Source organism: Globicephala melas, chromosome 11 (genome assembly GCF_963455315.2).
Source record: "Globicephala melas chromosome 11, mGloMel1.2, whole genome shotgun sequence".
Taxonomy (NCBI): Eukaryota; Metazoa; Chordata; class Mammalia; order Artiodactyla; family Delphinidae; genus Globicephala; species Globicephala melas.
In genome coordinates, this window is record NC_083324.2 from 1855579 (window position 1) to 1880547 (window position 24969).

General features: G+C 54.7%; 1 protein-coding gene across 1 annotated transcript; it reads right to left on the reverse strand.

The window, feature by feature from the left end:
* Positions 1–86: 86 nt before the first annotated feature.
* On the reverse strand, positions 87–24506 carry COPG1 (COPI coat complex subunit gamma 1). The gene is made up of 24 exons (XM_030849264.2): positions 24352–24506; positions 23406–23458; positions 22654–22734; positions 22343–22414; positions 22135–22214; positions 20645–20720; positions 20342–20434; positions 19833–19919; positions 18534–18691; positions 18306–18439; positions 16622–16689; positions 16248–16436; positions 14277–14372; positions 12020–12263; positions 11153–11228; positions 9763–9866; positions 9254–9379; positions 8874–8942; positions 6177–6319; positions 5720–5891; positions 5021–5118; positions 2794–2932; positions 2461–2559; positions 87–569 (listed from the first exon to the last, which is right to left on the reverse strand). Exons 1-24 carry the CDS (start codon positions 24386–24388, stop codon positions 439–441), a joined length of 2625 nt encoding a protein of 874 aa, XP_030705124.1. The 5' UTR covers positions 24389–24506; the 3' UTR covers positions 87–438.
* Between the last annotated feature and the right edge of the window lie 463 nt (positions 24507–24969).

Below are 24969 nucleotides of genomic sequence, written 5' to 3' on the forward strand. Positions count from 1 at the left end.
AAAGGGCTGCAGGTGCAAACGGGACGCAGAGGTGTCCTTGGGGGTAGGGACGCCGGACCCCTAAGCACGAGTCTGCAGAAGTAGCAGTCATTCAATAAATACATGCTGATTTTATTTATAGGGATAAGATGGTTCCTTAGGGGATCAATTCAAGAGGTGGTGCAAGCACTTTATTCATTTGAGATGTCCCCTCCCTGGCAGGCAAGGCGGCAAGCTCTAGGACAAGCTAAAACCACCCCCCTCTTTCAAAAGTTACCCTCAGCAGAGAGTTTTGGGGCAGGGGTTAAATTAAAAAAAAAAAAAACCCTCATTGATTCCTAATTGTTTTTGAATACAATTGGCTTGGAAAGGACCTTCCACTGGGTTCATAAGGAAGGCCTGACTTCTGCACAGTGTTGGGGGGAAAGGGTAGGACTTGGTCCTATGCAGGCTGGCCTCTTAGCCCACAGACGCCAAGACGATGTCCACTGGCAGCTCCTCCGAACTTCTGGCTGTCACCTGCATTGTTACTGTGTCCAAAAGCAGCAGCCGGGAGCGCACCAGGATGTCATGACCCCCCCGGAATACGCCTGGAAGAGAAGAGAAAAGGACAGGTGTGTAAGGCAGAAGGGGGCTGAGAGCTGGGCTGAGGGGGCCACCTGCAACAACTGGCGAAGGCAGCTCTGGGGCTTGAGATGGGAGGGGCCCGCAACCAGGAGCACTGGCTGAGATCCCTGCGTGAGGCCCTGGGCACGCCACTTTACCTCTTGAGCTGCAGCATCATCAATGATCTCAGTAGAGATCACTCTACTAGCCGTATTTCACGCTTCGGCCAAGCTAAAATGAATTAGTGGACACATATGGCTTGTGTCTGACATCACAGGGGCGCTCACACATGCTAATGGAATCTAAGAGCACAGACGAAGGGACAGCCCCACCATGACAAAACCACAGCGCAGGTGTCTGCAAAACCCGGGGGACTGGGTTGCTTCACTGTGGTCAGAAATGATGGGCTTGGGGGCTGTCAGCTGTGAGCAGGGCACTGAAGCAGAACTACTTCCTAACCCTGTTTATAAACACTCAGAAAAAAAAATTTCCTTTCGCTCATTGTTTTAGGTGTGATAAGTGTATTGCCTCCCTTTTAAACAAAGGGTCATTAGCTTTTAGAGAAGCATACAGATCAGAAACATTTACATATGAAATGTCTATATATGGAGTTTGCTCTAAAATAATCTGGGGGTGGAGAATGAGTATAGGTAGAGACACTATCTGTTGTTGCAGATGGAGGATGAGTACTTGGGGGGTCCCATTTTTGTGTAAATTTGAAAATTTCTGTAAGTGCTTAAAATCCCACTCCTATTAGAAAAGACCAACCAACCCAATAGAAAATTAGACAAAGGATCTGAAAACAATTCACAGAAAAGGAAATACAAATGGCACTTTGCATTTGAGAAGATACTTAACTTCCTTCAATATACAAGAAATGTGAAGTAAAGCTATGCGGAGGGTTTCCCTGGTGGCTAAGTGGTTAAGAATCCGCCTGACAATGATAGGGAACACGGGTTCGAGCCCTGGTCCGGGAAGATCCCACATGCCGCGGAGCAAGTAAGCCTGTGCGCCACAACTACTGAGCCTGTGCTCTAGAGCCTGCCAGCCACAACTACTGAGCCCGCGAGCCGCAACTACTGAAGCCTGCATGCCTAGAGCCCCTGCTCCGCAATAAGAAGCCACCGCAATGAGAAGCCCACGCACTGCAACGAAGAGTAGCCCCCGCTCGCCGCAACTAGAGAAAGACTGCGTGCAGCAGTGAAGACCCAACACAGCCAAAAATAAATAAATAAATTTATTAAAAAAAAAAAAAAGACTAGGACAATCTAAATGTTCATCAATACATGAACTGGTTCTACAAAATATGGTCCATCCATAGAATGGAATAGTAATCAACTACAAAAAAGACTGAGCACACAGTTTGGGATGATGAAAAAGTTCTGGAGTTGGATGGTGTGATAGTTGCACAACAATGTGAATGTACTTAATGCCACTGAACTGTACACCTAAATATGGTTAAAATGGTAAATTTCATGTTATGTTAAAAAAAAAAAAAAGGAGGAAGCTCTGAGTATCGATAAGGAAGTTCTCCAAGATGCACCGTCAAGCGAAAAACCAAGTGCAGAACAACATATACACCACCTGTATGTAAACATTTGAGTTTGAAAAGGGAAATGCGTACACATTTGCTTTTACATCCCTATGATCACAGGAAGGACATACAGCGCGCTTCATAATATAACACTGGTTGCCTGGTAGAAGGGAAACTGAATGACTGGCAGCAACTGTTGGGAGGGAGACATTTCGCTGCAGGTCTCTTTATGCCCTGTGAACATTCAACGCTGTGAATTCTGAATTCCCAGGTTCCCAGGGGGCGCCCTCAGCCCAGGATGCGGTAGCATCAAGGCCCTTCCCACCAGAAATGCCGCTTACCTGCCAGGAGCAGCGTGTGCGTGTTCTTGTTATCTGGCACTTTGTCTGACCTCTCACAAGGGTGCATTCCTAAGAACTTCACAATATTGCCCACAGCCTCTGTGGGGAGAAATCCCGGTGTTATGAACCCACGATCTCCCCCTGGTGCCACCACCACTCCCCCATCCCCTGACCCCACTCTGCAGTTTTTAATGAAGTGGCATCTGAAGTATGTGCTCTAGACATGGCCCTGGATCTTTGGGGACTTGGGGGCAGGGGACGGGGGGAGCTCTTCAACAGTAGCCAAGGATCTTGTAAGGCAAGCAAGCTGGAAATGGCATCCCCAGGATTTACCTTCAAGTGTCTTGATGGTGGACAAGGTGAATGTTTCCTCCTTCTCAAACTCATCCCCTACCTCATCCCAGGCTGCTTCAAAGTTCAGCTTCATGACCTTTTGGATGTGATCAGCTATCGTGACTTCCAGATCTTCCAGCTGGGGAGATGCAGGGGCGCGTTAGGCACACAGCTCTAGGGGAGAGACACCTCCGAGCCTCTGCTCCACTCTGGCCACCCGCCCCTTCCCACCACGCAGCCACAGGTGCTCACAGCCAAGTGGTGGCCCCTCAGCGGAAAACCCTCACCTGTTTACAGCCATCCCTCAGTATCTGTGGGGACTGGTTCCAGGACCCCCTCGGATACCAAAATCGCAGACTCTCAAGGCCTTTACATAAAATGCTGCAGTATTTGCATTCAACCCACACACATCCTCCCTTATACTTTGAATCACCTCTAGGTTACTTATAATACCTGATACAATGTAAATGTTATGTAAATAGTTGTAAGTACAATGCAAACACTATGGAAATAGTTGCCTCGTGTGGAAAACTCAAGTTTTGCTTTTTGAAATTTTCTGGAACACCCCGCACCCCGATTCTGAATACTTTCTATCTGTTGGTTGAACACATGGAGGCAGAACCAACAGATGTGGAGGGCCCACTGTCCTCATCCTCGGGTGGCAGCTATGAGAACACATCACTCTGAAGCCTGGAGTAAGCGCCAGACTGGACGGGAGCGAGGCCCGCATCCTGTGACTCAGCCGTGTCCTCCCTGGGGCCGACACGTTGTCCTGCCCCCCACCTTGAACTAACTACACAAAGGTTCCCCATTCATTCAGCCAACAGCTCTTCACTGAGCCCCCACCCCTGTGCACGTCTAAGGTGTTCACAAGCGGGACTCAGCTCCTACGGTAGAAGCTATGCCTCAGACCCAGCCCTCCTGTCCTGGGGCAGTTCCCGCCCTTAGGTCATTGCTGGCTCAGGGAAGGCCCATCCTCAGCAATGGGCCTGGGAGGACACAAGTGACCATCAGCTGTTATTCGGTGACTGCCCCTCTGGACATGAGGGCTCTGATAATCTCCATGCCAGGTTTAGTATCAGGGTCTGCACTCAGATGGCACTGAGCCACTGTGACCGGGGCAAACCCCAGAACAACCCTGCACTCAGCTCCATGCAAGCTCTGAGAGCTGGAACTGGAAGGGACGTTTCAGTGCATGAAAGGACTGCCCAGCAGATGCAAACTGATCCAATTTCTCTAGAAAGCAATTTGACAGTATGAATCAAAGTCCTTTTTTTTTTTTGGCTGTGTTGGGTCTTCACTGCTGTGCACGAGGTTTCTCTAGTTGTGGCGAGCGAGGGCTACTCTTCATTGTGGTGCATGGGCTTCTCATTGCAGTGGCTTCTCTTGTTGCGGAGCATGGGCTCTAGGGCACACGGGCTCTAGAGCAAAGGCTCAGTAGTTGTGGCGCACGGGCTTAGTTCCTCCACGGCATGTGGGATCATCCTGGAGCAGGGCTTGAACCCGTGTCCCTTGCACTGGCAGGCGTATTCTTAACCACTGTGCCACCAGGGAAGTCCCTCAAAAAAGTCTTAAAATCAGACTTAGCCTTTGACCTAATTATTCTACTTCTAGGAATCTGTCCTAAGAAGATAACTTGAAATGCAGATAAAAATTTGTACCCAAAGGGATGCTTAATGTAGCATTTAAAAAGTGAAAATTTGGGAATTCCCTGGCAGTGCAGAGGTTAGGACTCCACGCTTCCACTGCTAAGGGCCCAGGTTCAATGCCTGGTTGGGGTACTAAGATCCCACAAGCCGTGCAGTGCGGCCAAAAAAAATTTTTTTTTGAAGTGAAAATTTGGAATCACAAATGCCAAGCGTTTAAGGAATACGAGGTCAAGTGAGTTAGGATATATTAAGATAAGGGAGTATCTTAAAGTCATTAAAAATTGTGTTTATGAAGTATTTGTAATGACAGGATAATACACTCTGGTTCTAAGTGAGCACAGCAAGATCTGTAATGTACAGAATAACCGCAATGATACAGCTGCCCCCGCCCCCCCAGTCATTCCCAAGGACTATGGGTAATGTTTTCCTGTTTCTGTATACTTTGTTTTTGTATTTCCCAAGTTTTCTTTTTATATATTTTTTAAGTTTAAAAAAAAATCTTTCAAAACCAAAACCAGCAAGAAAATGCTTCAAGACTGGCTGTCAGCTCCTGAAGCCTCCTTGCCCCAGCTTCTTACCACATACTCATCCTCATAGCCTTCGTCGTCGGTCTCCCCGGTGGTGGGATCGCAGTCCTTGACAGTGAACTTCATCATGCAGCTGAACGTGCAGCCCACTGCGGGGAGGGAAGGCCGGGCAGTCGGGCGAGGTCCTCTGTGGGCGCGCGGCCACAGCCTGCCCTTTAGGCCTCAGCTGCATCTGCACTAGCGGCACATGCCACCCGGCCCCACAAATCTGGACAGAGGGCACCGGCTTGTAGAAGGCAGGAGAGCCAGGTTGCAGCCCCCAGGAGTTGCCCTCACAGGGAAGGAAGACAGAGGAATGCAGGGATGCTGCAGGGTGGCTCCTGGAAAAAGCACCTGGTTTCTTTGGTTGGAGTGGACCTGAGACAGTCCATGTTTGTGCCTGTCTCTGGGCCTTCCTCTGTGCTCTCTCCTGGTACAATGAGAGAGTCCTGGTTTGAGGACCAGGCGTCCTACCAGCCACGTGAACTCAGACAAGCCATTTGACCCGAGTCTTACTTCCCTGCTCCCCAGGGGTCTATGAGGAGGAAGTGAGCGGATGCGTGAGAAGCCCCAGGACTTAGCCGTCCTTCTCTTCTTCTCGGGACTGACCTCAAGGAGCTGAAGCTCTGACAGGAAACAAACAGCTGGCGCACAAGCCACCCGCCCCCAGGGGCTCCCACAAGGCCGGGGGGCATCTGCAGAGGGGCTCACCCGCCGTGGGGTCTTCCTTGGGCAGGGCCACCAGCGTGTAGCAGGTGCCGGGCTGATTGTAGGGCAGGCTCCGGGCGGGCACGTAACACAGCACCTCGTAGGCCTCCGTGGGCTCCATCTGCACTGTGACGTTCTCCAGAGTCTGGTCGTTGAGCGTGTTCGTGCAGTCAAACTGGACCAGGGAGCGGGGGGTGGGCGCTGAGACACTGCCCTGGACCCAAGCCTGCTGCACAGGAGCAGCCAGGAGGTCCTGCCTCTCACCCCAGGGCCACGCCGACGCCCATCCCAGGCCCCCGTCCCAGGCCCCGTGTCTGCACGTGGACACTCAGGAGCCACAGAGGCCCTGCACCAAGGACTCGAGGGACACAGCAGCTGGTCGTGGATCTGGCATCGGGCTGGGCTCCAAGCACCGGTGTGGGGTGCCAGGGCCCTGCGGGAGGGCCTCCCCCCGGCTCACCTGGAAGACCATGTGCTCAGGGAAGGTGTGTTTGGTGCAGCGGATCACGTACTCTGTCTCCGACTCAGTGAGGGCCACGGGCTCAGGTGAGGACTTGAAGAGGGGCCCCAGCCCCTGGAACTCGGGCACTGCTGCCAGCTGCTCTGAAACCCCCAGGCCACACGCTCACTCAGCTGCTCAATCCTCAGGCCTGGTCCTCAAGCTCTCCCACCCACTGCAGTGGTCACTCCCGACTTCCCGAACAAACCCGAGCGTTTCCTCACCTCCCTCACTGCTCAGCTTGTGCCACCCACATGAAACACCCCGCCCCGCTGTCCCACACAAGACGCCAGAGCAACCAATGGACATCAGGCCCAACGTCCCAGGCCTAAGCCATTTGGAGACTCCCTCAACCTTAGAAGCTCAGCAAGGATTCTTAAAAGAGGGAGACTGGGAAAAGGCTACGAGGAGCTGAATGCTGTGATGGCCACGGAACCAGGTGAAAGAACAAACTGGTCTTCGACATGGGGCAGTTAAGACGGTGGCCCAAAAGGACAGGCTGCAGATTCAGAGTGTTGCAGAAAACACAACTTGGTGTGGACGGTGGGCGTTTGGTAAGGCCTCTCCCTGCGGCCCACAGCCAGGTTCCAGCCCTGGTGAGTCCAGGTGAACAAGGCGTCTGGCAGCTGCCCCTATTCTACGGCAGGGGCAGAATTCCCCACAGAGTGGTCATGAATCACCTGTGTCAGAATTACCTGGGGGTGAGGGCTTGTTAACAACGCAGATTCCTGGACCCATCCCAGATCGGCTCTATCAAAATTCCTGGGTTTGGGATCCAGCAATCTGCATTTCTAACAAGTTTCCTCAGATGACTCTGATGTATACTGATATCTGAAGACCACTACTCAAGATTTTTAATTTGTCTTCCCAGTTAAATTGAACTCCATGTGGAAAAGAACTGTGCCTGAGGCCAGGGATTTGATATTCTGCCTGAGCAGGTACTCGATTCACATTTCAGGGACAGGGAGAGAAGGAAGGCATTATTATTATTTGTCCTTCTCCCCCCACAAAGAGGCAGCCTGTGTGCCTGCTTCAGCCGTCTGAACGTGCAGGCGATAAGAAGCCCAGAGAGAGCCAGCTTACGTATTAGGAGGCACATTCAGGCCCCCTGTGGGCATCAGCCGCCAGAGTGCTTTTCTATGGGAACTGATTTCATTGGGCATCAAGTTTGCGGACACGCTGCCCCTTACTGCCTGGGGGACTCTGCTAGTAGCTATAAACTACCGCCCCTGAGTTTCAGACTCGTCATCAATAAAATAGATACAATCATCTTGTCCACAGGGTTGTTGTGAAGATAGAAGAGGCAATAGAGGTCAAGATCTAGCAAAGAACCTGGAACTTAACACGTGATCAATAAACATTAGGCTTCGGAAGGTTGTTTACAAATGGGCTTGAGTCCCTGGAAGAGGCTTCAAAGGAGTCTTCCCTGGAGGGCGTGGCAGAACAACGGCCCCCAAGATGTGCACGAGCTAATTCCCAGAACCTGTGAGTATGTTCCCTCACTTTGCAGAGATTACGTTGCATCTTGAGCTGGGGAGCATCTCCTGAATTATCTGGGTGAGCCCAAAGTGACCACAAGGTCCTGGTGAGAGGGAGGCAGGAGGGTCAGAGGCAGAGAGATGTGACTGTGGCTGTACTTCTGGCTTTGAAGACAGAGGACGGGGGCTCTAGGCAGCGAACGTAGGCGGCTGCCAAAGACAAACCCCTCAGAGCCTCCAGAGGGAGCTTGGCACCGCCAACACGGCGGAACCCATTTTGGATTTCTGTCCTCAGAACAAGGTAATACATTTGTGTTACGTTAAGCCACTAACTTCACGGTAACTTGTGACAGCAGCAAGAGAGAACTAACACACAGGAAACGTTTCGGATTACAGTGATCCCACTCAGCTCAGGATCCTAGTTTTGCTGAATCTGAGACAGTATGTTGATGGAAGACAGGGTTCGGGAAGGGAATGGAAAAGGTGGGATTTTGTTTAACTCAACGATAATTGGGAGCCTACTGCGAGGAAGGAAGGCACTAAGTGCAATGACAGAGAATATAGACGACAGAACGTGGAGAACTGCACAGGACCACGGAGGAGAAGAGAGGAGCTCAGGGAGGGCATCACCAAGGGCGAGGGACACGTGCTAGGCCTCAAAGGTAGGAATCTAGTGGATAACGTGGTCTGGCAACTGGACACGCAGCCTCTCCCCTTAAAAAATGCAGAGGGACAGATGAAAACCTAAACAAAACCCTGCAAGACAACGTGGACGGAACACGTCTGGAACCCGAGACAAAGGACTGTGTCCCTTGAGTCAGCTATATGGCATCAGACATCCGGAACTGGCCTGGGCCTCAGGGAACTGAGCCTTAGAACCAGGGCCGAGGCAGCTCTGAGCCAGTTGGAGCTGGATCTTAATTCCACCGCCACCCCCGCACCTCCCCTTCTTGCTGTGCAAACTTGGGCAAATCACTGTCTCTCTCTGAACGTCCGAATCTTCCAATATCAAATGGACCCAATAACCTCCACCTGAGGGTCAAACATGCTGTCTAAACACTCTCAGAGCCCAGCACTCAGGAGAGACTCAATCAATGACAGTTCCTACTCTTAATTCCCTGGAGAAGAACCGTTACCCTAGCCGCGGCCCCGGGAAGCCCTGCCAAGCACCACTACTCACCTTGGAAGATCTCCTGCCGGGTGGCTGCCACCTTCTCAGGCTGCTTGGCTGCTGTGATGGGGGTGCTTTCTGCAGGAACAAACATGCATGGTGACCCACAACTCCAGGAACGGGCCAGGGTAGTGTTGACCACGGTGCTGTTACTCAGGGATTATAACTTCCACCCCGCAGAGTGTGAAGTACAGAGCACGTGAGGAAGAGAGCAGGTGTCTGTGCCTACGTGTCTTCATTTCCTGTGGCCAGAGGCAGACGGGATAACTCCCTCCGCCTAGCACAGCCCCATCCATCCTGGGCAGGTTTAGTGACTTTGCAGCCAACGCAGACCCTCCAGCGGAGGCCTGGACCGGAGGGTCTATGAAAGGAGTGCAGGTGTTACTTACCTGTTCTCTGCTCTGCCATGGGTGTGGTGGCCAGGGGCACAGACTTGAGGTCAAAAGGCTTTTCCGATGGTTCTAGAGTGTACTGCTGCAGAGCCCTCTCCAGACCAGGGATGGACACGGTCAGACCTAGAGGCCAGTGGGAGACTGAGGTCCTGGGGTCGAGGTTGTAGGACCTTGGGAAACCACTTAGGCCTCTGAGGTCCCACTTTCTCATGACATCGTCCTTTGCAGGACTGATGTGGGGAGTAAACGGACATAGGAGAGGGACTTATAAAGGGTAAAGCACTCTGCAAATGGAGGCTCTTATGACTAACTAGTGTTTCAATTCACTGGGCTGTTTCCACCCACAGGGCTGTGAACGCAGGGCCCTGGGTCTCCTGAGATCACAGTGATGCTGTGCAGTTGCCATGAAAGCCCAGCCGAGAGCGTCTTGCCTCCGAATCCCCCTGCCTGGCGAGACTGCAGCTCCGTTACGGGGCTGCGTCAGGGTCAGCCAGGAAAAGACTCACCGTTTAGGATATAGCCTGCATTGAGGGCCTTCTGCTTCTGCTCCAGGACACTGAGATAGAAGGTGGCCCGGTCCCTTACTTCATTGTCATCGTCCATCACACACCTGTGGCCAGAACACAAGGTCCTCCTGACCAGGGTGGCAGAAGGGATGCTGCAGGGCTTCAGCAGAGGTCAGTGAGAGGAAGCAGGTCTCTTAAAGCTCAGTCCTCGGATGTGGACCTAGGCATTAAATGCCAGAAGGGCCCGCGGGACTCTAATTAACTAGGAGGTGGCCGTATTCATACTCCCTGGACCCTCTCCCCAGAGCCCACCCAGTGAGGGAGGCAATCTCCTATACCCACAGCATACATCACAAAAGAATTTAACATGACCCAACAATTCCACTCCTGGGTATACACACAAGAGAACCGAAAACACGTCATACAAAAAGTCGCACACAACTGCTCACAGCAGCACTAGTCACAACAGCCACGAAGTGGAAACAACCCAGATGCCTATCAACGGATGTACCGACAAACAAAATGTGGTCTATTCATGCAATGGAATATTATCTGCCCATAAGAAGGAATGAAGTTCTGGCACATGCTACAACACGGATGAACCCTGAAAACATCATGAAGAAGCCAGACACATGAAAGGCGACACACTGTATGCCTGAGTTTATATGAGGTGTCCGGAACGGGCAAATCCAGAGCCAGAAGGAAAGCGAGTGGCTGACTAGGGCTGGGGGGCTGGGGGGAACTGTGATGACTATTCATCGGTACACTGTTTCTTTTGGGGGTGCTAAAAATGTTGTCGGGGCTTCCCCAGTGGTCCAGTGCTTAGGACTCTGCACTTCCACTGCAGGGGGCACAGGTTCCATCCCTGGTCAGGAACTAAGATCCCACAAGCCATGCGACATGGCCCCCAAAAAAAGTTTTCAACTTAGACTGTGGCAATCGTTATGCAACTCTGAATATACTAAAACCATCGTATTATACATTTTAAATGGGTACATCGTATGGGTCTCGAATTATATCTCAATAAAGCTGTTTTTTAAAAATAGAAAACACCTCAAATTAACGCCTAGGTGGAGGGATTTTTGCATGACATTATTTTTCATGCTTTTCTTTTTTTTTAAATTAATTAATTTAGGCTGTTCAGGGTCTTAGTTGCGGCATGCAGGATGTAGTTCCTCGACCTGGGATAGAACCTGGGCCCCTTGCATTGGGAGGGCAGAGTCTTACCCACTGGACCCCCAGGGAAGTCCCATACTTTTCTGTGTTTCCATTTTTTCCTATAATCAATAGTTGTGTATCTTTTCTCCCCTTTTTCAATTAAAAAGATACAAAGGACAGAGGCCTGGGTCCAAGGGAACACTTGTCCACCAGGCCCGTGGCCTGGACTCACCTCTTCAGCAACACCAAGATACTGGGCAGCATCTCTTCGTTCTGCGCTCCGAACTTGGCCAGAGCACTGACAGCGCCTGTGTTTACGAAGCAAATACGATTTACTGCCAGGGCTCGGAACGGGCCATCCAGAGCCAAGCAGCCCCGACCCAGCAGGCCCAACCCGACACCATGAAACAAGGAGCCTCGGTCACGTGGGCACCACCCGGCCTCAACTCCTCGCCTCTCACGGGGAAGGCAGCCCTGTTCTTGGGTCCCAGGAGTCCTTTTCAGTACTAACTAAGAAGAGGCCACGAGAGCTGCCCTCAACTTCGGTATCCAAATGGCCTCAGCTCACGGTGAAGCAGTACACGACCATAAACAAGAGAACAAACTACTACTGAATGAGTAACAACTGCTGAGAGGAGCATCTGTCCAGAGAGGGCTTGGGTAAAAAAGAGCAATAAATTAAAAGTAAAGTTAAGAATATGATGGTTGCACGTTGAATTGCACACTCATTTAAAAGAGTGAGTTTTATCGTATGTGAATTATATCTCAACAAAGCTATTACTAAAAATAAAAAACTAAACACCAAGAAGAAAGAAAGAAAGAAAGGAGGAAAGAAAGGAAAAAGGGAGCGAGAAAGAGAGAAAGAAAGTTAAACGACGACATATAGTGACACTTAAAAACAAAAAAATCACTAAGCCGAATTAGAGGTTAAGAACCATTCACCTAGATGACGCCCAAACATCTAAGGTCCTTGCTACAAGATTATAAAACACCGAGCTTGTAAGGCAGGTGCCCGTGTCCCCCCGGGGGCTCAGGGCCCTTTGCTGGGGGGTCTACTGCAGGGCAAGCCCGGGGCCCAGGGGCAGCCCTGCTGACCCACCTGCCCGGACCTCCTCATGCTCCAGGACCACTCGGTTGTAGATGAAGCGGATGTACTTGGAGGGGTTGTTGGTCTTGGGCCCCTCCTGGCCCAGGAGGTGCAGGATGCGCGTGGCCAGCACGGTGAACTCGCAGTCCTCGATGAACTCGCACAGGTGCGACAGCCCCGTCTCCTTGCTCTCCGAGTTCTCCTCGATGATGCTGATGATGCAGTCCACAATGGCCCGCTTGTACTCAAAGCCGCCCTGCCGCACAAGGGGCGAGCTGAGTGCCGAGGCTGCTCTCTCCAGAGCCTAACGGGACCCGGCACAGCGGTCCAGGCACTGAACCCGGTGACGAGGGCCCGGCTCTCCCGGCCTCGACCTCCCTTTTGTGTAAAACAAAAGGCTCGGGCTGAATGCTCGCTGGGGCCCTGCCGGTTCTAAGAGTAGATGGCTTAAGAGAAATATTTGGGACTTCATTTTCTTTCCAAGTTTGAGATAAAGGCAGAATGGGTGATGTGGATGCTGGAGGAGTGGGGTGTTAGTGTTTAATGGGAACAGAGTTCAGTTTCACAGTATGAAAACGTTCTGGAGGTTAACTGCACGCCAGTGTGAAGGTACTTCACACTACTGAACTCTACACTTAAAGGCAGATAATAGAATTCTATGTCGTGGGTACTTTATCACAGTTTAAAAAAAGGCAGAATAGGGCAGTAGAGAGACAAAAGATCCCGGGTCAAATCTATGCTCTGCCACTTACAGACTTTAATGACAGAAGTGGCAAGTGAGATACCCGCTAGGCGCCCGGCCGTAACCCGGCAAGGCGCGGCACACGGGATGGGATGCTGGCGCATGCATAGTGCCCATCCCACCTAAAGAGCGAAATCACCACGCGGCCTAGCGTTGCCAGGTCTTAGAAGTTTTTAAAGAGAAACTGGAAACCTATCGAGGTGGTTTTCCTGATTTTTAAATAACGGCTACTAATTCAAAATGTGTAAAACTCTGCACAACCGAAGCAGAACTTGTCTGTGGGTCAAATCTGGCCCCTGTTCTCAGATTAGTTTGTGTTACGGCCGTGATAAGTCACTCTCTTTGTCTGAGCCTCAGGTACCTTCATAACAAGGACCATTAGTGTACTGACCTCATGGATTACTGTGAAGAATAAATACGCTCTGTGAATTACACACGCGCCTTACATTTCAATAAGGCTGTTCGGTCAGCAGGTGCCCTCGCTATGATACCGGTTCTGCAGCCTGCCCGCCGACTGGGCACTGACAGGTTCAGAGTAACTGCAGGGCTTTGCCTGCAGCGGCACATGGCTGACACACCCTCGGCTGAGGGACAGACCCTTTTCTAGCAGACAGGGTCTCGGTGTCTGAGCGCTGTGTTCTAATGAGTGAAGCTCTCACGCTGTCTTCCGTGGAGCCACACGTTGTCCTGGGAGGCAGGGAGGTCCGGGAGAAAACCACGGGCTCTGGAGCCAGACACTTACTGACCAGGTGGCCACAGGCAGGTGGTCTCAGATCCCTGATTTTTTTTTTTTTTTTTTTCAGATCCCTGATTTTTAAAGGGAGAAAATAACGTCTACGACAAGGCCTGTTATGAGGATCACAAGATGGTTCATGCTGTGTGGTGTCTCCACTGTGCTGGGCCGTCAGCTGAAGGCACCCTAAGCCCTGCTCCCTTCTCATATTCCTGGGAACCCCAAAGGCACCCAAGGCAATGGTTCCTCTACTGCCTTGGTCCAAGGGCCCATCTGGGGCTGGGGCAAAGGGCCACCAAATATCTGGGGACCAAATCTACTGCATGAACACTCTGCTTCTGCTCCTCTGAACGGACCAGTTCTGTTGAGACAACCAAGAAAGGTGGCCCACGTGAATCACTAACTCACGTCAGGAACAAAAAGAGAACCAATGTCACGTTATTAGCCTCAGTTTCCCAAGAAACCACCCTGGAGCTCCTGGAACGGCTGGAATATTTCTACGCAAGATGACACCAGACAGAACTCAGTTTCCCATCGTCTACACAAGCGTCACCTTGGGGCATCTGCTGGGTCTTTAGAGCCCGGGTAGCGTGCCATTAGGGTTATCAGTGTGATCACAGTGACTGGTGCATGTTTACACTGTCAGTCCATGAGGAGTTTCAAGGGCCACGGGCACCGGGAAAGCAGCCGGCCAGCAGGTGGACTGGGTACACCCGAGAACTAGTTGGGTGTGGAGCCAGCGGCCAGGCCACCACCCACACAGGAGACCTGGCGCCCGAGCGCCCTGCTCTTACCTCCTCACGCAGCATGGAGAACAGGAAGCTCATGAGCACGGCGTGCTTGCGAGGGTACTTCTGACACAGTGCGCTGATGGCCTGGACCACCACCACCTGGGCCAAACAGACATGCGTTAGCGGCAGCCCTGCCACCTGGTGGTTACTTCATGCACCCAGTGCCAGCAGAGTCCTTCCTCAGGCAGGGCCGGGCCCTGGGAGCAACAGGCCAAGACGCGAGGGGAGCCCCACCTCCACCCTCGGGGGGCCCACAGCCCCGAGCCCCCCAGACAGGGAGGCATGCACAGAAGTCCCGAGGCCCAGATCCAGACTCTGGGTCCCTCTACTCAGACTTCAAGCAAAGTCCGCCAGCCCCTCCATCCCGCCTGTCCTGCTTCTCCCCTCCCCCACCATTCCCACCCCTGAGCCTTCCAGCTCAGGCTGCCCCTTGGGGTGCTCTGGCCCCAGCCCTCTACTCTTCTCAGTCTCTTTGGCAATCTCATCTCCTCCCGTGGTTTTAACCACCTCGTCTATGCCCCCAACGCCCAAATCTTTGTCTCTGGTCTGAGTTCAAGAGCAGTGCTTCCAAATGTCTACCATACAACTGCACCTGGTGCCCATGGGCACCTCAAACTTGGCCACAATCACCACCATTACCCCCGCTTCCCTCCTCTCAGCCCTGACTATCTCCCTCCTTCCCCAAACGCATCCACAGCACCGTGACCAAACTAGAACACGGACTCACCTCTGAGGACGTTCACGCCCTCAGCTGTCACATGGCGCCCTGTTCCCCAGGGGCTCTGAGACCAGCCCCCCTCCCGCTTCCCAGGCCTGCGGGTGCCTTCGCCTCTCTGCCCAGCTCCCACAACCAAGCCTCAGTCCAGTTCACCCTCCAGCTGCTTGGGAAGGATCTCTCTACACGCAAGTCTCGCTGTGTCATTCCACAGTCTACAAAGTATTCCTACAACCCACAGGCAGAGTTTATTCCGCCTACTTTGTATCATTCCTGCTACAGAACTCACCATGCTCTATCACAGTCATTCACATTGCCGTCTGTCTGCCTCCTGCCCTGATTAAAGCTCTCCAACAACACACTAACGTTTATGTTAACTGTTGTGAAATAACATTGTTACAGAAGTTGAGAACAGCGTGTAGGGAGGGGAGGAGGGGATGGGTGCAGCTATGCAGGGAGTCTCCTGGTGGTGGTGCAGTTGAGAATCCAGTATCACACACACACACACACACACACACACACACACACACACACGCGTAACTCGTGAGCAAACTGCGGCCTGTGCCTGTGCTGTGACACTGTCCTGTGGCCCTGCGGGTGCTGGAGGACGAGGCAGCTGGGGGAGGGGAGCACGGGAATTCTCAGTGTATTTCTTTACAACCTTCTGTGAATTGTTTGAAAATAAAAGTTTAGAGAACACTACAGAAAACGCTTTAGCAGCTTCCTTAAAGCCACAGCTCTTTATCACGAGCCCCCGGGCCTCACACGGTCTCGCCACCACCTGCTCCGACTTCATGGCCTCCACTGGCCGCAAAGCCCCCAACCTGGCACCTCAGCCCCTTCCTCTTGTTCCCAACACACTTGCTTCTGCCTTTTCTCCCATGTCTTCCCAGGTACCGCCCCGGGGCAGCTCCTCCTGGGAACCTCTACCCTGTGGGGTTTCCTCCCTGCACTAGTGTGTGAAATTACCGTGTCCCACCTCGTTGACTGCCCACCTCCCCTCCTCAGCAAGCAAGCTCCACGAGAGCAGGACAGGTCTGTCCACTGCTCTGTTCCCCTTTCTCCAAACTCTGCCCAGCACATGGCAAGCGAACAAGAAACACTGAAGAACTTAACAAGCTGGCCTGGAGGCTCCTGGCCTTGCTGGACAAAAGCCGGAAGCAGCATCGCGCGCACTTCTGCCCGCCCTCCGCCCCACCAGCCCCCCAGAACCTCCGCCCCGGCTCGGAGCGGGGACGCGGCAGGCGGGGGCTATGGACCTTGAACTCGTCCGAGATCTCTGACATGAAGGAGGAGATCTGCTTCATGAGGCGGTCGATGCTGCCCTCGCTGCCCGTCTTGAGGAGAGTGGTGATGGCCAGCGTGGCGATGCTGCGGTTCGAGTCTGTAACCAGGTTCTCCAGGTCCAGGTTACAAGCTGTCACCGCAGATGGATGCTTCATGGCCACCTGTTTTGATTCGGGAGGAAAGACATGAGGACAGGGACGGGGTACAGCAGGTCCCCCACCGTTCCGCTGGTCCTTCGGGTGAGCTCAGGTCACTGCCAGAGGACAGAGGCGGGCCAGGGCTGCACCTCCCGCAGGGCGGGAGCCAGGAGACTCCCCCAGCCCCACTCCGCCCACTCCGAACTCACCTTGTTGAGGGTGCGGACAGCGGCATAACGGAGCGCAGCCTTGGGGGAGCTGCAGAAGAGCTGGAGCACTGCGGGGAGACAAATACGGTTGCTGGGCTGCCGGGAAGCCCAGGGGCCCCCACGAGGGGCAGGGACCGGGCACAGCGGCGGGGCACACATGCAAGGGCTCTGAGGCTGCGTCCAGCTGTCCTCCTGCTGGTGCCACCACCCCAACCAAGGAGACAGCCGTCCTCCGCGTGGGCACCTGAGCCTCGCACGGACCCGTGGGCACACTTGCAACCGCCCAGCGGTTCACACGTGGGAGCCTAGAGTGCCGGGCAGAGGGCTGAGCACTGCCTGCCGTGTCCCCGCGAGTCCCCACACGCCTGCAAAGCAGCTCCCGTATCTCCCCATTTCACAGACACAGAGGCCAAGGCACAAAGGGGCAGAGCGACTGAAGGAACGAGGCCAGCAGCCAGGAAGTGGCAGATCCAGGACTGACATCCGGGGCTGCCTGCCCCGGGGCCCAAGCCGTTGCCCTACCCGGGGTCCCGGCAGAGCATCGGCCGCCCCAGCCCGTGCCTTGGCCTCAGGAAGCTCAGGCTCCGGGTGCACTCGCTGGAGCGGAGAACATGGCTGCTGTTTTCTGCGGTGTCTATGCTCCTCTCCCATAACTTGGCTTCCATTCTCTTATACTTTTTCAGCACTTATTTACGGTTTTCTTAACCCTTATTTTAAAAGCTCTCTCTGTTTGACTTTCGTTATTCTGGAACATGAATAATATAACAAGAAAGAACAAACATTCGAACCAGGGAATGAATTCATTTAGTTCTTTTGCTTCTGTCGCCAAGGAGGAGGAGAGACTTCTCTCTGCAAATGTGAACCCCATCTCTCTGCCTGACAGGTTTGCAACCTTATTCTGGAGAACATGAGAAAAGCAGGAGGGCCAACCATTCCTCAACCTCTGCAGCTGGAACTCTCTGGCAGAACATCATGGCTTCCATTACTAGGCCTGTCCTTCTGGGACGCTTGCCCCTTCCCTCCTGCTCCAAGTCCCACTTCTCAATGCACCCGCCTTCCAGGACTGAACACTTAGCCCACCGTCACGTGCCTGCTACCCCGACATGTAGTGAGATCTCAACGCTCAGCACAGGGGTCTGCACGATCAAGGCACTGATCACTCAGCAGCTGGCCCGACAGCAGCGGGAGCCCAGCGGATTCTGCTGCACGACCGCCCAGAGCGCAGGTGCCGCGTGCACCACGCTGCCAGCGTAACGGCACGATTGCTATCCTTCCCGCAGAGAGGACAGCTGGCTCGCCCAGGCTCGCCCAGCTGCCCTGCCACAGAGCCAGGACTGCAACCCACGCTCCTGTCCAGACTCTGACCAAGCCCTCTTTCTCCTCCCTGAGACGGCCCGGGCCCTGGCTTCATAAATGCGGGCTTCCTCCGCCGGGCCCTCCTGCCACGGCAGCCACCCGCAGGCGGCAGAGCGCCTCTGAACCTCGCCTCTGCCACCCGCCGGAGCCCAGGTGAGAGGCCCTGGCCCGGCAGGGAGCAGGTGCTGCCTGGGGACTGATGCCCTCTCTTAACCGTAGCCTGCAGCCCGCCTGAGGGCATTTCCTTTCTTTCCCGTGCCCCCTGGCCCAGGCCCTAGCTCCTGGCAGGCACAGGCGTGCGGGGCTTGGGTGGGGAGCGCCTGGTCACCTGACACGGCCGGGGCCAGCTCCTTGGCACTGCAGCCAGGCAGGTTGACGATGGCCGAGGCGGCTTCGTACACCACCATCTCGTGCTTGTTGCGCAAGCAGCTCTCGATGAAGTCGAACAGCGGGCTGTCGCGGCTGCGGGACAACAGGCGGCAAGAGGACGCTGGGGGGCCCGTCCGGGAGACGGGCAAGGCCTCGCGTGGCATGAGGGGGGACACGGTGCCACTACCTGCCGTCCTCCTCCTCCAGCTGCCGGCTGGCCACGCGGATCATCATGCAGTAGGCAAAGGGGGACTTGAGGCCGTGCCGCGTGAACTTGCTGATCATCTTGCTGACGGCCAAGCGGTCGTTCTTCCGCACGTGGTACAGGAGCCCCAGCGCGTGGTACTAGAGAGCGGGAAAGGGCAGCAGAGCACGGGCTTGTGAGGCCGGGCTCCCTGGCCGTGGGGCTCTGAAGGTCACGGTCCCTCTGGGCTCTGGCCTCCTCATCTCTGGGATGGGCATCGTGGTCGCTTCCTCCAGAGCCTGGGTACGACCGTGCCCAACAAGCCACCTAGGTGTCTGCGGTCCTTATCTGTCTCCAATTTCAGCAAGGGCCTCGACAGGCAGCGTGAGTGCAGGTGTGGAGAGGACAACAGGTGCCACAGATGGAAGACCAGGAGGAGACCAGGTGTCTCTGACCAGATAGAGAAAGCGGGAGCCAGGCCTCGAGGGGGACACGTGTCGAAAGGTGCCGTGCAGATGTGAGCCCTCACAGCGTCAGACCTTACGTGTGACACCGTGTGACAGGTACTTCTGCCCCCACTGCCCTGCCCAAAGACTTGTGGCTGCTGCCGGCAAGGCTAGGTCTGCAGAGGGAAGGCACACGGAGTTACCTCCTGTCCCCTCTGCTCTTTCCTAATTCCTTACCAGGGTGACACTCAAGGGCCTTCTATGTGGGAAGCTTCTCTGACCCTGGGAAGGGTTTGAGGGGCCACAGCTGGTCCTGGAGATGAGACCCAGCACAAAGGGCACAGAGGGAGGGAACAGATGCCCACACAGGGAGGCTGCAGGTAGGCAGATGGGCAGAGGCTACAGAAGCTCTCATTTGATCCTCACAGCTTTGTGAGGCGAAGACTTTCTTTCCTGTTTTACAGACAAGGAAACTGAGACTCACGGAAATAAAGGGGTTCCTGGCTGAAGTCACTGAGGAAGAGATCAGCACACGAAAGCCCCACCAGGATGCTTCCGTGCATCACTACCAAAGCCAGCTGGGCCAGGTCAGCTGCGTCGCATACCCCAAAACAACACCCTGGCTATCAAAACACTCGATTATTTCGGTACCAGCTAGTAACGTCTCCAACCCAACTCCCCCTGCAAGTGGTGCCCTGGATTCTTTCCCCAAATCCCCCAAGTCTCCCCACAATGACAAAACGATTAAAGCCTGCTCCAGCCAGGGGCCGCCAGGATCTCCGTGGTAAGAGTCCATGCTGTCTGGCCAGGACAGCGCCACCAGCCTAAGTATCTTCAATATCACTGCTTTGCTCACCTGGACCATGATGTTATCACTGGATGCCGCCTCCTGGGCCTCATTCACCCAGCGCTTGACCACGTCGAAGCTGCACTTGAGCAGGTGCTGTGGGGCACAGGGCGCATTGAGGGGTGGGCAGGCAGGATGCTCTGCCATCACACCTCCCGGTCTGGCCACAGTTCAGCTGGCTCTGGGTCTTCCCTCAGACACAGCCCAGGGCCCCTCTGTCGTCCGGGTCCTCTGAGAAGTGCACAGACTCGGGACAGCTCCCACCTTCACTCTCCCTGCCCTGGCAGACTTCCTGCCAGGCTCAAATTCCAAAAATCTGTCACCCCAAAGGATGGGTCAAGGCTGTCCAACTGGCCCCTCAATTAACCCAGAGTTCCCCGGGAGCTCTTCACTGAGAAGGAGGTGGGACTCTCAGATCTGGGGATACGAAGCTTTTCTTTTCTTTTGGAAAGTGACTTTGATGTTTCTTCAGTCTCCCAATCCAGCGCCCGCCCCCAGCCCCTGCTGAGGCTACACACCAGGGAAGACACCAGAGCAGAGCTGGAGACGCTGGGCACCTTGTCCACGATGGCCTGCTTCATGTAGCGCTCGATAGCCTGTAGCATGGTGCTCTGCGGGGACAAGGGGTGGGTGGGAGGGGGCCCGGTCAGTCCCTGCCGCCCTCAGGAGTGCAGGAGACAGGGTGTGGAGGAGGGATGGCCAGGAGGGAGGAAGCAGGCTCATGTCCTGCGTCCCCGCACCCCTCCCAGGAGCCGGGGGACGAGCTAGAGCACGTGAAGGGTGAGACCCCGCGGCGACCGAGCTGGCCAAGGGGGACTCACGTCAGTGATCTGGCAGAGGGCGCGCACGGCCGGGCCCCGGTAGCTGTCTTCCTTCCCAGTCATGTCCTTCGTCAAGCTGCAGGGACAAGGCGATAGCCTCACGCAGGGGCCGGGCCTGCCCCCCCGGCCCTGCCCTGCCCACCCCAGGTCACCACGCCAGTCTCCTAATGGGCGTCCTCCCTGTGCTCTTAACCCTTCCCCACCAAACACCACACAGCAGCCAGAGGGTTTTTCATAAAACTGAACAGACCGGGTCACTCCCCTGCTCTGACTGAAACCTTCCAGAGGCTTCCTGCTGCCATCCCCATCAGCCCCTCACAGAGACGTCCCCAAACAGGCCGTGCTCTCCACCCCAGGCCCTGGCACCTGCGTCCCCTCAGCCGAGCGCACTGCCCCCCTCATCTCCACCTCTGTCCTGCTACTTCTCACTCAGCCCTCAGGACTCCACTCAGACAGTTCCAGGAGGCCTTTCCTGACCCAATTTCAAGTTGGCTGTCCTCCTGATCTGCTCTCAGAGCCGTCACACTTCCCTAATGCCTGTCTGCTGGCTTACTTCTCCGTAAATTCTGGGGCTGCAGGGGCCATGCCTGTCGTGTTTGCTGCTCTATTCCCGGAGTTACACGGGGGCTGACAGACGATAAATATTGTCTAAATGAACCTACACACGAATGTATAACGTCCTCCCCGAAACTGTGGCAAGAAGCAATAAAAGAACTGAGCCCAGGGATTATATTTCAGTCCACTCTGTCCCCTGAATCCCTCAGCCTAACACTTAGTGAGCAAAGCAGTCCTTAGTGAGTGAGTCTGCCTGTGCTCCCCGTGTATATATACCCCTAGGTGTATCCTCCCTGGGCTTTCTCTTGGTACTCGATAGAGTCTTTGTGAAACTTCCGGCTGCCTCAGTTGACTGAGAGGAATCAAGGGAAGGAAGGCTCTGTGCCTAAGTTCAGGCCAGAGAATTAAAAGGGAAACCGCCCACCCTGGAGGTTGCCACTGGTGGGCAGGGTAACTGAAGGACGAGGGAGACAGGAGAGCAAAGGAGAAAAGGGCACGGGCGGGCTTCCCTGGTGGCGCAGTGGTTGAGAATCTGCCTGCCTATGCAGGGGACACGGGTTCGAGCCCTGGTCTGGGAAGATCCCACATGCCACAGAGCAACTAGGCCCGTGAGCCACAGCTACTGAGCCTGCGCGTCTGGAGCCTGTGTTCCGCAACAAGAGAGGTCGCGATAGTGAGAGGCCCGCGTACCTTGATGAAGAGTGGCCCCCGCTTGCTGCAACTAGAGAAAGCCCTCGCACAGAAACGAAGACCCAAACACAGCCAAAAATGAAAGAAATGAAAGAAAAGAAGGAAGGAAGGAAGAACTGAGTTAAAAATTTAAAAAAAAAAAAAAGAAAAAGGGCGCAGGCAATGCGTAAGCCGAAGTCTGAGCGCCTGGTACTCGTGAGAAGATGGGCTCTGTGTCGGTGGATCATTCAGAGACCAAGACTTGCCTGCTGGTCACAATGATGACATCCTCTGCGATGCAGGACATCTCCTTGATGGTCAAGTAGCACATCCGACGGAGGGTGGGCTGCGCAAGAGATGCGAAAAGCCCTCTGACCCCTGGCACAGCATGAGGCAGCCTTGCTGACAGGAGGCCCTCCCACCACCCTGTCAGAGCTGCCCCCTCTGGAGGAGGGCTGGGGTGGGGACACTTACATCATTGGACTGAAAGAGTTTGGTCATGGCAAAGAAGGCTTCGGTTGCTTCTGTGGTCCCCAGGTGCTCCCCCTGTTTTAATCAAGAAAGAAGTCTCAGCTTGGGACAGACGAGCCAGAATACTCTTCCTGCCGGATCAGCCCAGGCCAGACCCTCGGACCCTGCAGAGGCTCCGTCAAGGGCAACACATCGGAGTGGGACGCTGAGGGGACCCAGAGCTGGGCTGCTGGCTACAACTACACAGGGTCTGTGCCCCTGCCCCCAACACACCCCAGTACCATCTTCCCCACCCCCAAGCCTCACCCTGTTACCTGGTTTATGAGGTAGAGGATCTTGGTGAGGATGTGGGCACATTTCCGAGGATTGATGGGAGTTTCGTTAAACACGCGGGCCTAGGAAGAAGCGACCAAGGATATTACCTTCTGGCTGAGTTTATTTCCCTTCCCTGACTGCCCTCAAGCACGTCGAGGTCTGAGAAGGCCCAGCGTAAATAAATACATTTGCTCAACCTTATCTTCATAAGGAAAGAGTCTTGTTTTGCTTTTTTCTTACTTTACCTATTAACAACTCCTGAAATTTTCCCTAAATATTAGCTGAGGATGTGCTGACTTAGTAACTAATGGATAGTCAGACAACGCTTATTTTTATTTATTTATTTATTTATTTTTTGCGGTACGTGGGCCTCTCACTGTTGTGGCCTCTCCCATTACGGAGCACAGGCTCTAGACGCACAGGCTCAGCGGCCATGGCTCACGGGCCCAGCCACTCCACGGCATGTGGGATCTTCCTGGACCAGGGCACGAACCCGCATCCCCTGCATCGGCAGGCGGACTCTCAACCACTGCGCCACCAGGGAAGCCTGGCAACGCTTGTTAATTAACTAGAAGAAGAAACGAAGACAAAGAAAAAGACAGGCCTAATGAACACTCCCCGGGAACAAAGTGCCCCCGTCTTTCCAGGAGCAGGTCTCTCCCCTGCTGTCCTTTAAACCAGCACTCTGAACGCGCCCGCACGCCGACTAGGAACACTCGTGACGGAAGAGACGGGAGCAAATGACACTTGCCTCCTGGAGCACTGCGCTCTTCTCGAGGTGCTGGAACGGGTTGGAGCCTCCACCTACAGTCAGAGCACAGGCAGGACTGAGCACAGGCTGCGACCCTGAATTTCAGAACTCTCTCAGACGTAGCCAAGGGAAACATGTCCCAGTGCCCAACCTAGTCAAGTTCCAACTCCTCTGAGTGGCAACCAAAGCTCTACAAACTGCCAGTAGATCCAGCCATCCTCCTGCAAGGGGAGCTCCCTCCATCCCAAGCCACTGACTCACAGTCACCCAGCAGCCCTGGTACAGTCCTTGTGTGCTTCTCAGAGTGTCACGTCTTGCATTCATTTATGCAACTGGTACTTAACTGAGTTCCTACTACGTGCGGGACCACCACTTCCAGCGACTAGAGTCTGTGCTTGGCAGATATCACACGTGTAATTAGTTACACACCTCAGTATCTGACTGACGTCTGTTTCCTCCACTACGTCGCGACCATTCTAATATTCTGGGCTCGAGCACTGAGCGTCTCACTTGTTCTACTGCAATGTCAGGTCACAGTACAGCCTGGCATGCAGTAAGCGCTCAATATATGTTTACTGGGTAAATGCATGAGAGTCAGGGTTCTCAGCCACGGGACACTGTGCTCCCCAGTCCGGTCAGCACCGACGCAGCCCCAGCGAATCCCCACAAGAGCATCGCGCGCGGCGCCCTCCCCTAACAGATGGGGAAACTGAGGCCCAGAGAGGCGTGCGACCCGCCCAAGGTCACCCAGCGAATCGCGGTCCGAGCTTACGAGTGCGGGGCAGTGGAGCCTGCTCGGGCTCTCCAGGGCTTGCCACTGACCGGCGGCAGCCTCTCGCACAAGCCCCCGTCCCTCCCGGGGCCTCGGGTCGGGACAGAGGCCGCCGGGGAGGCCGCCGAGAGCCTGGGCATAGGTCCGGCCTCCCCCAGGCCTCGCCCCCCTCACCCGATTCCTCGTCCTTCTTGTCAAATTTCTTCAGCATGGTGGTGCCGGCGGGGGCGCGAACCAGCACCTGGCACGGGACTGACCGACTGACTACGGTGGTCCTCCGGAGGTTCCGCACGGGCCACTTCCGGCCGGCCACGTCGCCCGGCGCTGTGCGCAGGCGCACTCCGCGCTCCGCGCATGCGCACATCCGGGACGCTTCGCCCCGTCAGGCGTAACCCCGTCCCTGCCGGGAGGGGCCGGGGCTTAATTCGGGGCCTTACGCCCTCCTCTCGGTGCATTCGTTCCCGCCTCATGCCTGTGGCGGGAGTTTAAATGTGCTTTCGGAGGCGAGGCCCTAGCACGCTGGCCCGAGCAGCCGCCCACCTCCGAGGTGCTACCTCTTCTGGTCACCTCCTCCCGGAGGCCCGCCAGCCTCGCCTCACTTCAGCCCCTCCCCTGTCGGATTTCTCTGCCTACCTCGAATCGCCGTCTGACACACTAACTACATTCTTACTTTACCGCTTTGACTGTCTTTTATTCCCTGCGGTGGATGATGTTCACATACAGTAGGTGCTCAGACAATTGTTGCGTGAATGGGCTTCTACAGTTCAACTCTGCCCACCCCCCTCACATCCG